Source organism: Protomyces lactucae-debilis, assembly GCF_002105105.1.
Source record: "Protomyces lactucae-debilis strain 12-1054 chromosome Unknown BCR37scaffold_1, whole genome shotgun sequence".
In the NCBI taxonomy this organism is placed as follows: domain Eukaryota; kingdom Fungi; phylum Ascomycota; class Taphrinomycetes; order Taphrinales; family Protomycetaceae; genus Protomyces; species Protomyces lactucae-debilis.
In genome coordinates, this window is record NW_024467993.1 from 89,155 (window position 1) to 103,828 (window position 14,674).

General features: G+C 50.2%; 5 protein-coding genes across 5 annotated transcripts; 3 read left to right on the forward strand and 2 right to left on the reverse strand.

The window, feature by feature from the left end:
- The first annotated feature begins 196 nt into the window (after nucleotides 1–196).
- On the forward strand, nucleotides 197–1,526 carry BCR37DRAFT_375433 (heme peroxidase). Its single transcript, XM_040868376.1, has one exon. It carries the CDS (start codon nucleotides 359–361, stop codon nucleotides 1,442–1,444), a length of 1,086 nt encoding a protein of 361 aa, XP_040728067.1. The 5' UTR covers nucleotides 197–358; the 3' UTR covers nucleotides 1,445–1,526.
- On the reverse strand, nucleotides 1,340–3,064 carry BCR37DRAFT_1216 (uncharacterized protein). The gene is made up of 2 exons (XM_040865996.1): nucleotides 2,622–3,064; nucleotides 1,340–2,578 (listed from the first exon to the last, which is right to left on the reverse strand). Exons 1-2 carry the CDS (start codon nucleotides 2,811–2,813, stop codon nucleotides 1,496–1,498), a joined length of 1,275 nt encoding a protein of 424 aa, XP_040728068.1. The 5' UTR covers nucleotides 2,814–3,064; the 3' UTR covers nucleotides 1,340–1,495.
- BCR37DRAFT_375435 (glycosyltransferase family 20-domain-containing protein) lies at nucleotides 2,951–6,320 on the forward strand. Its single transcript, XM_040868377.1, has one exon. The coding sequence runs from the start codon at nucleotides 3,208–3,210 to the stop codon at nucleotides 6,223–6,225; it is 3,018 nt and encodes a 1,005-aa protein (XP_040728069.1). The 5' UTR covers nucleotides 2,951–3,207; the 3' UTR covers nucleotides 6,226–6,320.
- A 307-nt stretch (nucleotides 6,321–6,627) lies between these two features.
- BCR37DRAFT_375436 (hemolysin-III related-domain-containing protein) lies at nucleotides 6,628–8,547 on the forward strand. The gene has a single exon (XM_040868378.1). It carries the CDS (start codon nucleotides 6,787–6,789, stop codon nucleotides 8,473–8,475), a length of 1,689 nt encoding a protein of 562 aa, XP_040728070.1. The 5' UTR covers nucleotides 6,628–6,786; the 3' UTR covers nucleotides 8,476–8,547.
- On the reverse strand, nucleotides 8,509–14,378 carry BCR37DRAFT_1457 (proteasome stabiliser-domain-containing protein). Its single transcript, XM_040866090.1, has 3 exons — nucleotides 10,873–14,378; nucleotides 8,562–10,836; nucleotides 8,509–8,515 (listed from the first exon to the last, which is right to left on the reverse strand). Exons 1-2 carry the CDS (start codon nucleotides 14,102–14,104, stop codon nucleotides 8,588–8,590), a joined length of 5,481 nt encoding a protein of 1,826 aa, XP_040728071.1. The 5' UTR covers nucleotides 14,105–14,378; the 3' UTR covers nucleotides 8,509–8,515; nucleotides 8,562–8,587.
- Between the last annotated feature and the right edge of the window lie 296 nt (nucleotides 14,379–14,674).

Here is a 14,674-nt window from a genome sequence, read left to right on the forward strand (position 1 = left end):
CCTCCAGACTTCAAGCCTTAGGTCAAAGTCGAGCTCGAGAGTTGCGTCCCATCTGACCGGAGAATTTATTTCTCTGCATTCTGATTGGCTGAGATTTAGCAGTCCCATCTACTAGCAGCTGAAAGTAGTGACGAAGAGGTGCACTGTAAGGGCGTAGCGATATATCAAGGCCCTTCTCTTACTGTGCTGCCTGCCACCCAATTCCCCCGATACTCTGCCCAGATCCCGATGTCCGTGTATGCCGGCATGGGCTGACCTAAGACTTCTAGAACGAGCACATGCAACGAGCAGCAACCTCAACTTGACCTTCACCGTCTCCCTCTCCCTCATCTACACAACCGACTGAGAGCACGCAGACATGTTCAAGCAGTCGGCATACGCATTCAGACACGCATTCAAGCGGCAAGCAACCCTTGCGCGCCCTCAGCGTGCAGCACAGCGTTTCAATGCCACTCAAGCAGGCAATAGCAGCAGCAGCAGCAGTAGCAAGATGCCTTTGATTATTGGTTTGCTAGCAGCTGGTGGAGCAGGTGGCTACTACCTCTACTCTCAAACCAACTCTGCCGGTGAACAACTCGATCTCAAGGATTCCATTAAAGCAGCCACAAGCCCGCATGACTACCAAACTGTCTACAACGACATTGTGGATGTGTTGGATGCAGATGAGTATGACGATGGTTCATACGGTCCTGTCCTTGTTCGTCTTGCTTGGCATGCATCAGGTACGTATGACAAGGACACCAACACCGGTGGCAGTAACGGTGCAACGATGCGTTGGGCACCTGAATCAGATCATGGCGCCAATGCAGGTCTTCACACTGCCCGTACAGTCCTTGAAAAAGTACACGCCAAGCACCCTTGGATTTCCTTCTCTGACTTATGGACGCTTGCAGGTGTTGCTGCCATTCAAGAAATGTCATTGGGTCAGTGTAAAGTCCCTTGGCGACCCGGACGGCAGGATCGCGATGTGGCCTTTTGTACACCGGATGGACGTTTGCCAGATGCTAGCCTGGATCAGGGACATCTCCGCAATATCTTTTATCGCATGGGTTTCAACGATGAGGAGATTGTCGCTTTGAGTGGTGCACATGCTTTGGGACGTTGCCACGATGATCGTTCTGGGTTCAAGGGACCTTGGACGTTTTCGCCCACTGCATTGACAAATGACTACTACAAGCTGTTGATGGAGGAGAAGTGGTCGTACAAGAAGTGGAATGGTCCTAAGCAATTTGAAGATGTCACAACCAAATCCCTCATGATGCTTCCTACAGATATGGCACTCATCAAGGATAAAAAGTTCAAGCAGGTTGTGGAGAAGTACGCCAAGGACCAAGACTTGTTCTACAATGACTTTAGCAAGGTCTTTTGCAAGCTTCTCGAATTGGGTGTGCCTTTTGCAGAGGACCAGAAGCCAATGGTGCTCAAGCCCGTTGCTTCAGAGTAGATAGGTCTACAAGCATCTCTTTCATTGTTGGCATAGATATAGAATGTGGCTTTATAGATCAAACATGACGGCTTCCCTACCTCGCGTCGTGAGCTTGCGTCGACTTTGGTAATCATCCATACTGATATACCCACCACAAATCCGTCTCTTTGTCGCGTCAAACTGCGTGCGACCATGCAAAACGCGCCAATTGTCAAAGATGAGTGCTTGCCCCGGTTTCATTGGGAATTGCAGCATCATCGCAGGACTCACCAGTAGTGTATGCCATACTTGCAACGCTTCATAGAAATCCTCCACTTCACGATCATCTGTGAAACTCGTCATGGTACTGCGGTCTTCATTGTTGTAGCGAACCTGTGACAATAAACCAGTCGCTGGATCATGATTGAGGATGGGAAAAGCACCGCCACCAATACTGGGTGTAATGCATTTATCCACATCTCCTGCAGAATGGGTCGGTACACGTACCCTCGACAATGTGCTGTATGCTTTGGGATGGTCTTGCCTTAGTTGTTTTGCAGCTTTGAATCCATCGACTAGCAACGACTCGCCACCGGTCCCATCAAAAGCCAACAAGTGAAACATTTGCAATCCAGCGGGATCAGAAAAGTAAGTGGTGTCATTATGCGGTGGCAGGGCGACGTTCGTGTAGGCGAGATCACCGTGTGCCAAGTCAGCGGTGAAATCGTAGAAACCGCCATAATGCGTCTGTCTAATGAAAGCGATGCGTTCGAGTAGTGCTTGTGTTGCCGCTGGGTCGATGGGAGTGCCATCCACGAGACTGAATCCGTATGTATGGATCTGAGTCAACCAGCGACCAACACCTTCATCGGAAGCCATGATATCGTCGTATGCAATGGTCGGCAGGGACTCCTTAATCTCACTGCCCCAAAAGTGCTGCGGCGCCTCGAGTGCATCGGGCCGTGGAAATTTGGGACTGTAGGAGTGGCGATGTAGCCAGTCGTAGCTGAAATAGCTTTGATGTGCATCTGGCCAGGTCAGCGTGAGTCCTTCCTCGCCTTGTTCGACGTTTGTCGGTGCAATGTCGCGAGGAAGGAGGGAGGTGTCGAGAAGACGTTGGTGTGTGACTGGGTGAAAGCAGGACTTGCTGCGACAATGATCACGAAGCCATATCTAGCTCTGTCAGCCATGTCGTGTTTGAACTGACTGTACGTACGTGATGGAAGCTGGATGTCTTGCCGTCTTGCCAGGGGATATTGAGTTTACGGGCACTGAGAGAGATGGAGTGCTCCTTGGCTGGCTTGTGTGTGCTTTCTAGGCGCCGTTGGGCAATCAGGCCTCGACACAATTGTGTCGCCTGTGCTGTATGTGATCGATTGGCTGTTTGCCGGAAGCAGGCCGCAAGCATGGCTCTCTCTAGCTCTTGTCTAGTGTGTAGCTAGCTGGTGTACGTTGTGGGTAGCGGTGTCAAGTGTGGAGCCACCGGGGAGCAGAAGAAGGCAGCGAAGAAGGCGCCGTGTAGATTGGCCTCTCGCATGCATGGAGACATGGCAGCTATGAGATATATTGGGCCTGGTCTCTAGCTACTGCCTCCGCCCTGTCTCTGCTCCTCTCGATCCACGGGCCCACCTCGTACTGCGCTGGATGCTGCTGCGTCGTCATCTCTCTTGGACTTGGACGCGACTTCCAGCAAACAACCACAACCGCGACCAAACCACATTGAGGGTCATGGCCTGCTAGACACTGTAGTAGCAGCAGACAGGAGGGGACATTCGTGAGCCACTCAAGCTTCTTCCTCCATCATGACTACCTTTGTCTGTGCCCTCTTCCTCCCAAAGACACTCAAGTTCGTCGTGGAAGAGACAGACTCCAATGCTGCGTCCCCAAAAATCGGACATCCATCAGGCGATGACTCTGCACAACGGCAGCAGAACACAGGTCGTCCCTCTGCGGCGACTGGCAAAAAAGATGCACAAGCACCGACTGCAAGTTTGGCTCCTGTACCAAACCTCATGCAGTCCTTTGCTTCCTCATTACCCAATTCAACCCTCAACACGCCCTCACAACTTCCTACAAGTCCAACGACACCGCCAAAGTCGAATGGCGGGACACCTGTATTCATGGTGGATGCACCAAGCGAAGACATGTCAAGCAGCCAACATCAATCAGGCATGAGCTCCCTCCATGCACGCCTACAAATTGCTCAGCGGGAGGGCCAGTCTCCAGGGATGGCAACGACTAGTATCCCGGGCAACGTACGTAAAAGGGTCCTTCAAGTCCCCAAATCACGCGCTTCGTCACCCCCACCTGCAGCGATTGTGCCAACACGACCAGCATTCCCACGACAAGCCAGTAAGACGAGGCCTGCAGAGGTCTGTGTCATGGAAGATCAACCAGCTCCTAAACAAGGCTCGCCCAATTTGCTACGAATGGCTGATCGTCGTCGCTCACTCACAACGGACCCGCGATATGCGAATGCGCATTATGAGATTTTTGACCAGCTCAAGGGAAATGGCGGTCTACGACATGCTATTGCAGCCGCTTCACAGACTGGCTCCATTGGGAAAGTGAAGTGGGTGGGTTCATGTGGTTTTGCAACAGATGCGATTGACAAGTCCACCATGTCGCGCATCAAGAACGACTTTGAAGTGAACTTGGATTCCCTCATTGTTACAGTCAGTGATGGTGAGTTCTCAGCGTGCTACTCACACTACTGCAAACGCATCCTGTGGCCTCTCTTCCACTACCAGATCCCAGATCAACCACGCGCAAAAGTGTACGAGGAGAAATCTTGGAAGGAGTATGTTGCTGTGAATCAAGCATTCGCTGATCTCGTGTGCAGCAAGTATAAGCGTGGTGATGTCGTCATGGTCAATGACTACCACCTCCTCCTCGTTCCTGGGATGATTCGAAAACGACACCCACAAGCCATGATTGGCCTCTTCCTACACATCACCTTTCCAAGTTCTGAAATTTTCAGATGTCTTGCAATGCGTATGGAGATTCTCGAAGGGATGCTGGGCGCTAATTTGATTGGATTCCAAACGGAATCGCATTGTGACCACTTCAAGCAGACGTGTTCTCGCTTGCTCTATATTGAAGCTTTGGAACAAGGCATCCAACTTGAGCACTCCTTTGTCAGTATCGTGGCAATGCCCATTGGTGTGGATCCAGCACAACTTGAACGTTGCATGAAAGCACCAGAGGTGAGCCTGTATGGTCGAACGGTGCGCGAACGACAAGGCGGCAAGAAGATCATTTTTGGTCGTGACAAGTTGGACTCAGTCAAGGGCGTCAAGCAGAAACTGCTTGCCTATGAACGCTTCCTCTCCAATAATCCAAGTTGGCGAGATCGTGTCATTATGCTGCAATATGGTCAAGACTCAAAGACAGAGCCTGAGCTGAAGCAACAAATCACAGATATTGTCAATCGCATCAATGGTCGCTTCACAGATATCATCTCTGGTCACATTCCCGTGCACCTTGTCGAGCACGATATCGATTACAACGAGTTCTTGGGCATCTTGTCAATCTGTGATTGCTTTATGGTCACTTCGCTGCGAGAGGGAATGAATCTGACTTGCCACGAGTACATTTATTCTCAACGGAAACTCAAGAACCCTTTGATTTTGAGTGAATTTGTTGGTTCAGCAACGGTGCTCGACAAGGATTCACTCATGATCAATCCATTTGATTACAAGCAGACGGCCAATGCCATCCTGCAAGCATTAACTATGTCTCAAGAAGAGAAGAATCAGCGCTGGGAGAAGCTCAACAAGATCATTCTCGAGGATGATGCATCGCTCTGGGCAACCACCTTCATCTCGCGTATTCAAAGCGACTTTGTCTTGCAGCAGCGACGCAGGACAGTGGATCTACCCAAATTCAATCCAGACGCCTTTCTTGATCAATTCGATCAAGCGGCATCGCGACTCTTCTTCATCGATTATGAGGGGACGTTGCTCCCCTGGGGCTCTCACAAGCAAATCATGGCCTCCACCAATAAAATTGTCGAAGTCCTCAGTAAGCTATGTGCAGATGAGCGAAACCTCGTTTATGTCACAAGCGAGCGCACTCCTTCTGAGTTGGAACGTACATTCCGACGAGTCCACCGACTCGGTCTCATTGCAGAGAATGGCGGGTATCTACGAACACATGAGGAAGGCAATTGGGAGAACTTGACAAGTTCCTCTGATTTATCTTGGAAACCCAATGTTCGCGAGATCTTGACGTACTACAGGGAACGTACACCCGGTAGTGTGATTGAGGAGCAGAATTCACGCATGGTATTCCACTACGCTCAAGCAGAAGATCCCGTATCGGCTCAACGACAAGCAGCAGAATGCTGCAATCACATTTCCGATATCTGTGCACCACAGGGCGCGCATGCTATTCCAATGGAAGGTGCCTTGGTCGTGGAACCGGTTGCCATTACAAAAGCGTCGGCTGCTCAGCGAGTCCTTGCTAGCGTGGACGGACGAGCAGTTGGGTTTCTCATTGTCTTTGGCAATGATCGCGCAGATGAGGAGATTTTTGCGTGGGCTAATGGACTTGCCTTGGATAAAGAGCAGGATCGCGCACAGCTGTCATCATCAGCGGCTACACAGTCTCAATTGACGGCATTGACGGTGACGGTTGGATCACGCAATACCGATGCAAAGACATATGTGCAATCGACCTTTGGTGTCTTGTCAGCACTGGCTGCCTTGTCGGGTGATAAGCAAGCAACCTCTGCATTTGCCTCGACAAAACCAAGCACGGGACACGCAATGACGAGGGAAAACTCGATGCAATCTCGCAGTGAGAAGGACGACAAATGAATTCCTCCACATGAACGAAAGGGTAGCTACATCATGCAAAGAGATAGAGACGATGAAATGAATCGTATTTCAAGTAGCGAATGGCTTTGTCAATTTGCTTTCGTGCTTCATGGAACTTGTATCTTGCTTGTTTAAAGAGACGTGTTGCGTGAGTTGTGGCAATGGGTTTCTCTGCTGGAAAGCAAGACCGCCCGTCGCCCATGCAAAGGCGAGGGTCAGACATTCATCTTGAGCAATGACAAGTCCTGATCGGTTGCAACTTCTTGCCAAGCAGGATTCTTTGATTGCGCTTGGTATAGATCTGAAGCTGGTTGTAGCTTGTGTAGTTACTTGGTCTGCAGCTGAGCCGTGATGTTCCTTAAATTTCGCCCTCGAAAGCGAAAGGAGGAGAAAAACACACAACTCTACCAAACAAGTTGAAACAACCCACCAGGTATCAAGGCGCATCCTATCCGGAGCATATACCAGCCTCGAAGCTTCGGCTACTGCTCTCTGTCGTATTGAACAAGGCGCAATTCTCTTTGCAAGCAGCAGGAAGCCTCTGCAGGCCAATAATCCTCGATGACGTCGTCAAGGATCGCCTCTCTTGACATTCCTTCTGCTCTGAGCGACAGCAGACCCTCTACATCAGGCTCGGCGGTATCAACCGAATCAGAAAGCGTCCAAACATCCGCAAGAACAACAGCGAGTCAATTGCGCAACAGAACAGAACGGCCTTCCCTGCCACTCCCTTTACGTCGTCGCACCTTCAATGGCCGGCGAAACACGGACAAAGATGCTATTGAGGAATCTGTTGCGTTGCTCAAATTAGGCCTGGTGCTGGATAGAGTTGAGCGTAAGCTTTCGCAGCTGGATTTGTCCGACTTTTCTCTTGCAGACGGCAAGCTCGCCGCTGCATATGACACTTTGCGAACTATCTTCAAAGACTCGGCTTGTCGTGTCGGTGGTGAAGCCAAGGGACGTGCTTTGGTAGTCATTAAGTTATTGGAAAGCAAGTGTGCGGCCGTTCTCTCAACAAGTCCAGATGATGCATCCGTCTCAGCGGAAGAGGCCGAAGCATCAGCCTTACCTGAACGCATTCATGGTGCTCGAAAGTTCCTGGAGCATGCTCTACATGAGATTGAACATTCGTATTACGCTCGTTTCCATGAGGGAAGGCAATCTGTTTTGGAAAAGATTTCGCATTTGCAGGAGGAGATCAGCCGAGGCTCGCAAGAAGCAGCGGCGCGTGTTGCAGCCATCAAGCAAGCTGTTGCCACAGCTTCTACGCGGCTTTTGAGCTACTCAGAGCTGCCGTTTGAGTGGCGCAACAATGACTACATCAAGGGCGGGTATCGCTTCTATGCGTCTCCTGTTCAATGTGCCTGCTCAGCCTTTCAAATTCACAACGAAACAGGCAACATTTGGACGCATCTTGCTGGCTTCATGTTCCTCTGTGGTGTCGGACTTTGGGCCTATCCACGCTCACCAGCTTTCTCCGAAATGACTTTTTACGACCGTCTCATCTTTTTCGTCTTTCTAGCAGCAGCGTTGAAATGCCTCGGCGCTTCAGCTCTGTGGCACACCTTCGCACACATTGCGAACCTCAAGGCAATGAAGAAGCTTGCGTGCATGGACTATGTTGGCATCTCTGTCCTGATTGCTGCCTCTATCGTGACGATGGAATACCATGGCTTCTATTGCGACCCCTGGAAACAGCTCTTCTACGTCGGCTTTACAAGCGCCCTTGGCGTTCTTGGTACTATCATTCCGTGGTTCGAATTCTTTGACAAGGTGGAGAATCGCGGCTTCAAGATTTGCTTCTTCCTCGGTATTGCCTTTTCAGGCATCGTGCCCATCACACATATTGTCTTGTCACAGTCCGCAAGTCGGACACTTTACTTTTTCGCTCCAGTCATCAAGTCTCTTCTCTGCTATACAACTGGTGTAGCAGTCTATGCTTCACGCTTTCCAGAGAAATGGCGACCTGGAACATTTGATCTCTTCCTCAATTCGCACAATCTCTGGCATCTCATGGTTTTCGGTGGAATTTGGTATCACTTCAAGGCAGTACAGGGTTTCCACACTACGAGTCGGTCTTTTGCTTGTCAAGCTGCAGAGACTGCGTCGTACAGTGAACCTATTCAACGCATGGCAGGCTTGGTGGCTGCAAAGGCCGTCGAGCTGGCCTCCGCTGTCGTCCCGGCAGCTGCTCAGGAAACGGTCGGTTGGCTTGAGCGATTTCAAATTCAGCTTCCGTTTTTGCAATAATGAGGCCTGGCGACCTCTTTAATGATAGTGTTTCATTAGGCTTAAAATATAAACGGTTAATCGCATTGCTTGTAGGTTCTTCTTACCTTCATTAAATACGCGTACGTGCTATTCATTCGCTTTGCAATGTAGCCCAGGCAGTTTGAATTGCTGGATTGGTCTCTTGTGCTTTGAGCTTCGCCGCCTGCGCAAGTATATGCGACCTCAGTCCATCATTTCGCTCATTGCTTGCAGTGGACAACATGACACCAGCACACTTGACTGCATTCTCCCTCAACGTCATGTATGATTGGTCCACAGCCACCTCGGCGACAATGTTCCAGAGACGAAAGCCGACCTCCTCCAGCTGGATTGTTGACTGACCTTGTATCTTCTTGTAGAGGTCGGTGATGGACTCTGGGATCTGGAGAGTGACATTCCAGGGGTAATTTTGTTTGAAGACATGTTCCAGCACATTGGCACATACTTCAAGCTGCTCCACTTGCGAAGCAGTACCAGGTCGGACAGCACCAAGTAGACACGCGATGCAAGATTGAACCACAACTAGTCGCAATGGTCCTTTATCCTTCTCATTGACATCATCCAGATCAACCATCTCATCATCGCCATCAGCATCTTTACCGGATGTCTGCATCAAGAATGGCACAACCGTTGCTGCAACCTCATCAAAGATGTTGGCACGAGGCATGGCCTTCAAGTAGATTGCCATCGCTGACAGAGCGTGTCGCTTGTAATCTGCGCTCGTGCGACGAAACTCCTTGAGGAGTGCAGCGTTCGTCAGTTCAAGCTTCTCGTTAGACAGTGTCTCTGCACGACCTTTCGTCAGAGCAACAAGAGCCTGTAAGACTTGTTCTTTTCCGTTCCATGAGCGACCAGTGAGCGCCTGCACGACAAGCGTAAAGATGCGCTCAAAGTCGACATCGGCAAGATTGGCATCATTCGCCGCATCAGCCAAAGCCCTTGCAGCAAGTTGCTTGACACGCCAGACTGGCGAGACCAAGTGTGTCTCACAGAGCACCAATATTTCTGGAAGATAGAGGCGCACGGCAGCAGCTTTCGAAGTCGTGCAGCGCTCCCAACTTGACTTGAATAGACCCTTGATGCGTTCATCTTGCTCATGGAGGCCGAGGAAGACGATCGGCACCAGGCTTGTGGCAAGCGACTGGAATCGATCCAGAGCATTCTGCGATACGGCCGAGAGAACAAGTGGCAACGCATCAGTCAGATCTTGCTCGGAGGCCTTGAAGAAGGATTTGCTCAAGAACGCAACGAGCTTGAGTAGCTTATTCGGATCACACAAACGGGCAAGATAGCCGACACTAGCTGCGTATGCAGTTCGTGTAGTCTCGCTGGCATCATTGAGACTTCCGGAAAGCGCTTGAATAAGAGCATCTGCCTCGCGCTTCATCAAGTGCGGTTTCCTCGAGCATGACGAGATGATGAAGCGAGCACAAGCTGCTTTGGTAGGCAATCCATTTGTTTGTCGAATGATACTGCATAGACGAGATATCGTCTCGGGAGCAGACTCCTCGGAAAGCTGATCGACACAGTCCTCCAATGCTGACATTATTGGGTTTGAGCGCATAGAAGCCAGTCTGGCTTCATCAAGTTGGCTTTGCGTGACATTGTACTTGGCTGCGTGGAAAGACAAGTAATTGAGCATTTCAGGCTCCATATTGGTGGTGAGAAGCATGAACTCCTCGACAAGCGTGGCCAAGTAGGGCTGAATAGCGCGACCAGATGCCTTGACGAGTTTCAAAAGCGTCTCGAGAGAAAACGAACTCACTTCCAATGAAGGACTCTTCAAATTTCGCAAGAAGATAGGCAGAGCAGCGTCCAGCATAGTCTTGCCAGATGAACCATCGCCAGATACTCCTTTCAGGACAAGCTTGGTAAGGCTTTTGCAAAGACCCAGAGCTGCCACTCGGACACTCTCTTTTACATCGTCAAGAACCCTAAACGACGTCTGCCAGAGTTGTTCAGTGTACTGCTCGAGGTCATTCATATTGCGTCCAAGGAGCAGCCCGACCAAAGCATTGCAGCTTGCCTCTCTTGTTCGCCAAGCTCTGTCTGTCAAACCCTTCAACAATTCACGCATGATTTCATCAAACTGCTCCTTCAGCGCTACCTTCTCATCGGGGCAAATTTGAGCAAAGATGTCATTCATGGTCTTGGCCACCGTCTTTGATGGATCGTGCTTGTAGCGATATAGACGAGGAACGAGTCGCTTGAGCAGCGCCGGGTTGTTGGCAAGAATGCTGCTGCCACCAGAGCTAGCTAAGATTGAGCTGAGACCCAATGCCGAGCCTCGTCTTGTCGACCAGATGGATGCAGACGATGCCAATGACATGAATTGGTAGACTTTTGTTAGTTCAGTCGTAGCAGCAGAATACGTACCAAGCTCGTTGTTGCCCATATCGACGGCAAGATCGCAGATGTCTTTGTATGTAGAGACATTGTTATTGTCACCAACCGAGAGTGTTCCAGGAGCAAACAGCTCGCTTTCTGAGGACATGCCAATATTTCCGGCCGCGGCCTTTGCAGCACTATCACTTGCAAAGGTGCCCATGAGGCTAGAGACAAGCTCATCCTTTGTGCTCTGATCGCTCTGCTTGTAGACGAGCTGGATGCCTTGGCTGGCGGACTCCGTAACAAACTCATCTTGATCAGCCATAAGAGACATGAAGGCCTTGTGAATTGGCTTAAGTCGAGCTTCAAACACAGAGCTGTGCTTGAGCACTTGAACGAGTGTCAAAAGCCAAAGACAGGCTGCCTTGCGACAAAGCTTCTTGGGTGAGCGAATATGAACAGAAAGAATCTCGTCCAGCGCTTCAGCAAAAAGGGCGTCTCGTCCGATACTCGGAACCGTGGCCTCTGGATAGAGGGCTAGCTTGATGCGTACAATCGACGTGTCAAATCCGCCAAATGCAATAGCAAGCGCTTCTCCCGTTGCAATGTACAAGTCGATTGCATTTGAGTCTTGCTGAGCGAGGAGAAACTTGATAAGGTCCTTTAGTTCTTTGTCAGACTCCTTGAAACCAAGGGAGATGAAGCCAAGCGCTACGACAGCGGCTTCTTTGATACGGGGATCAGTCGATTTGCCGATAAGCTTCTGCAAGATAGTTAAGTCAACCTTGGCCGGAAGACCAAGTAATGCTAATTGAGCAAGCCCATCAAGCGATGCTTCGCACAGTCGACTATCGCGCTCGTCCAAGCCACTGATCATCGATTCTTGGATCAGTGAAACCACCTCAGTACTGACAAGACTTTTCCCTGCCAGCTTCAAGCGGAGAGTGAAAAATGGCAGAAACATTAACGTCCCGTACCGTTTGCTGAAAGACTCTGATGGTTTTTGCAAGATTTCGAGTGCTCGAGTGATCTCTGCGTGAATCTCCGTATCGCCAAGTTCGACGCTGATCAATGCTCGCATCTTGCAGTATTGTGATTGCAGCTCAGATGCTGCACCCAGAGAAAGATCTCGAATGGCAGCAAGCTCCTGCCCGAGAGGCTCCTTTATATTTGAGCCCAACACAAGTAACTCAAGAGCCGTAGACACGGCTGCTTTGCTCCCCTGGAGACAGAAGTGCACGACAAGCTTTTCAAATCTTGCCAGACTTGCAGACATGTCAGAGCCACAGCATTTTAGAGCACTGCTGATGATAGACCTAGCCTCGACGTCATTTTCGATTGCATTGTCAATCTTGGTCGCCCAATTTTCATCGATCGCAAGTGCCTGTTCTTTCTGTAGCAATTCAAAAACAAGTATACGTCGAGTGAAGGAAATGTAAGACTCTGCGACGTCTTGGCTCAGCTCTTCTAGGGTCGACAGGTCGAGGATTTCCCCATGTACGAGATTTTGAACAGGCCACGTGACAAGGTCTGCAAAATTTGGCAAATCGTATCGGTGCTGGTCGGCTTCCTGTTGCTCTTTTGATGGTAACAGACTCAAATCGTTCATGCGGTTGAAGAGTCGAAATTGGTGTGGATCAAGGCCTCTTCTTGCTTCCTGCTGGATTTCTGGTTTGGAACCGTTACGTGCCGCAAGTAAGCATATAAAGCGTGCGCCAACGTCACTGAAGGAGAAGGAGTTGAGTGCAAATCGCACAGCGGTAGCATGTGTGTGAGGCGGTGCATTGACGACCACATTGAGCAAAATCTTCCTCAGCTCGTACAGGGCATCTGAAGAGGCAAAGCGAAAGGTGTTGATGCAACTAGACAAAGCTTCTTCGATCGCTAGCCTGACATCGGGCTTCGCTCGACCTAAACTTGCAAAGAGGTGGCCAATAAGGTCAGGATTTTGCTGTGTGAATTGTACATCCCTGCTTGCTAGCAACCCGACAGCAATGTACGCAAACCCCCGAGAGCTCTCAGATTCCTCTGTTGTATTCAAGTGGTTTGTTAGATGTATCAGAATCGGCCGTGTGAGCTGTTGCAAGCCATCAAGCTCTGCCGTTCGAGCGAACCAATGCACAAAGCCTACTGTGGCTTGTGTCAGCTTCGCTTGCTTCGCCTGAAACCCGTCAAGCATGACAGCAAGCGCCTGATCCGATGATGCTACTGCCACTTTACTCTTGGACAACAATTGAAGCAACTTGATGCGGATGGGCGTGCTGAGAGGTCTTTTTATTTGGCATAGATCAGTACCCGTCATTGTCTCATCTTGTCCAGATCGAGACTGGCCCCATGAAAGCATGTCGTAGACGAATTCCACCAGCGCTGCATCCTCCCAATCCACGTCGCACTTTCTTCTGATGATGTCTGTTGCAAGCTGTTGTACTTTGGGATCGAGGTCGAAGGAGCCAAGCAAAGCAACAGGAAAGCGCAGTCGGGCAGGCATAACATCGACCGATAAGAACTGAAGAACGCCAAGTTTTGTTTGATTCAGTGTCGCGACGGTGAATGTTTTGGCACCCTGCGGTGCGAGGAAATCGGCGTCGCTTTGGCTGATACCTTGCAAAGGAGACGCAGTGCCATCAGCGGAACCTAAGGCTATCAAGGCTGCCCTGACTCGAATTGCAGTTTCAGCTGGTGCGCTTGGAAGGGAAGGCGGTCTGGCTGCGTCAAATTGAGCTGCTCGGCGTATGGCAAAAGCACCTAGATGCAGCAACATCAGCTTGCAGAATACTTTCGATGCGCATATTTGATCATTCACATCAGTGATGGCATGTTCACCGACGAAGGCCTTGACTTCGTTTGGCGAAGATGGGACACGAATATCTTTCAGGATTCTAAATACCAGCTGAAAGAGGACTTGCTGCTGATCTTGCTCTGCAGAGTGTATTCCGTCGAACAGCTGACTCAAGGTGCTACTCGTGACTTGTGAGCGCTCCTGAGCCGTCTTGAGCAGGGCCAACGTGACGCCCTTCAATGAACTGCTCAAGGCGTTGTTCTTGTATTGCGCAAGAAGAGCATCAAACGGCAGTGAAATATTCTGAGACTCGCGTAGGCGACCATCAAGCATTGCGATGATTTGATGGACTTTGGAGCGCACGTCCACATGGTTACTGTCGAGCTTCAGTAAAACGGGACAGAGGTAGATAGAGAGAAGTTTTTGAAGCTTTGCATCTGTGTTTGCCAGCGCGAACCTGAGTTCAACCCCATTTAGCAGCTTCAATTCAGCATCCGACATGGTTGCTGATTAGTCGTATGAAGAAGCAGATTCGCATGCTTCAGCTAGTGCACAACAGCTCCCGCAATCGAAAGCTTGCACCCTGAACGACGACGACGCGCGGTCGAAGCTTCAGATGGTCAGTTGCGAAAAAGTCTCAATTGCGTCGTCAGCGCACCAAGCTATTACATGCAGATGTCCAAGCGCATGCGCTTATGGCACTCTATATGATTCCTTTCAGCAGCATGACTCCATTGAACGGTCCTCACTATCAAGAGTCTGACCCGGAGTTTGTATTGCAGGCACTCCTGTAACAACACAGCGCCAACATACGCATGATCTGGTAGATCCAGGCTGCAAACCACTAGCCTAACAAGCCGGACACATGTCAGAAGGTATGTCAATAATGTCACTGGGATAGAATCACTGACTCGGCCTAGTGCAGCCTAGATGTCGATGCCAAAGAAAGGCTGATAGAGCTGGCAATGCCTGGTCGTAGGCACTGAGCCTGGATCTACATGGATATGTCATCATTGTCATGTATATCTCTGCTGGGCTTGCACTGCGCCGATGTCATTGATATCGTGTTCG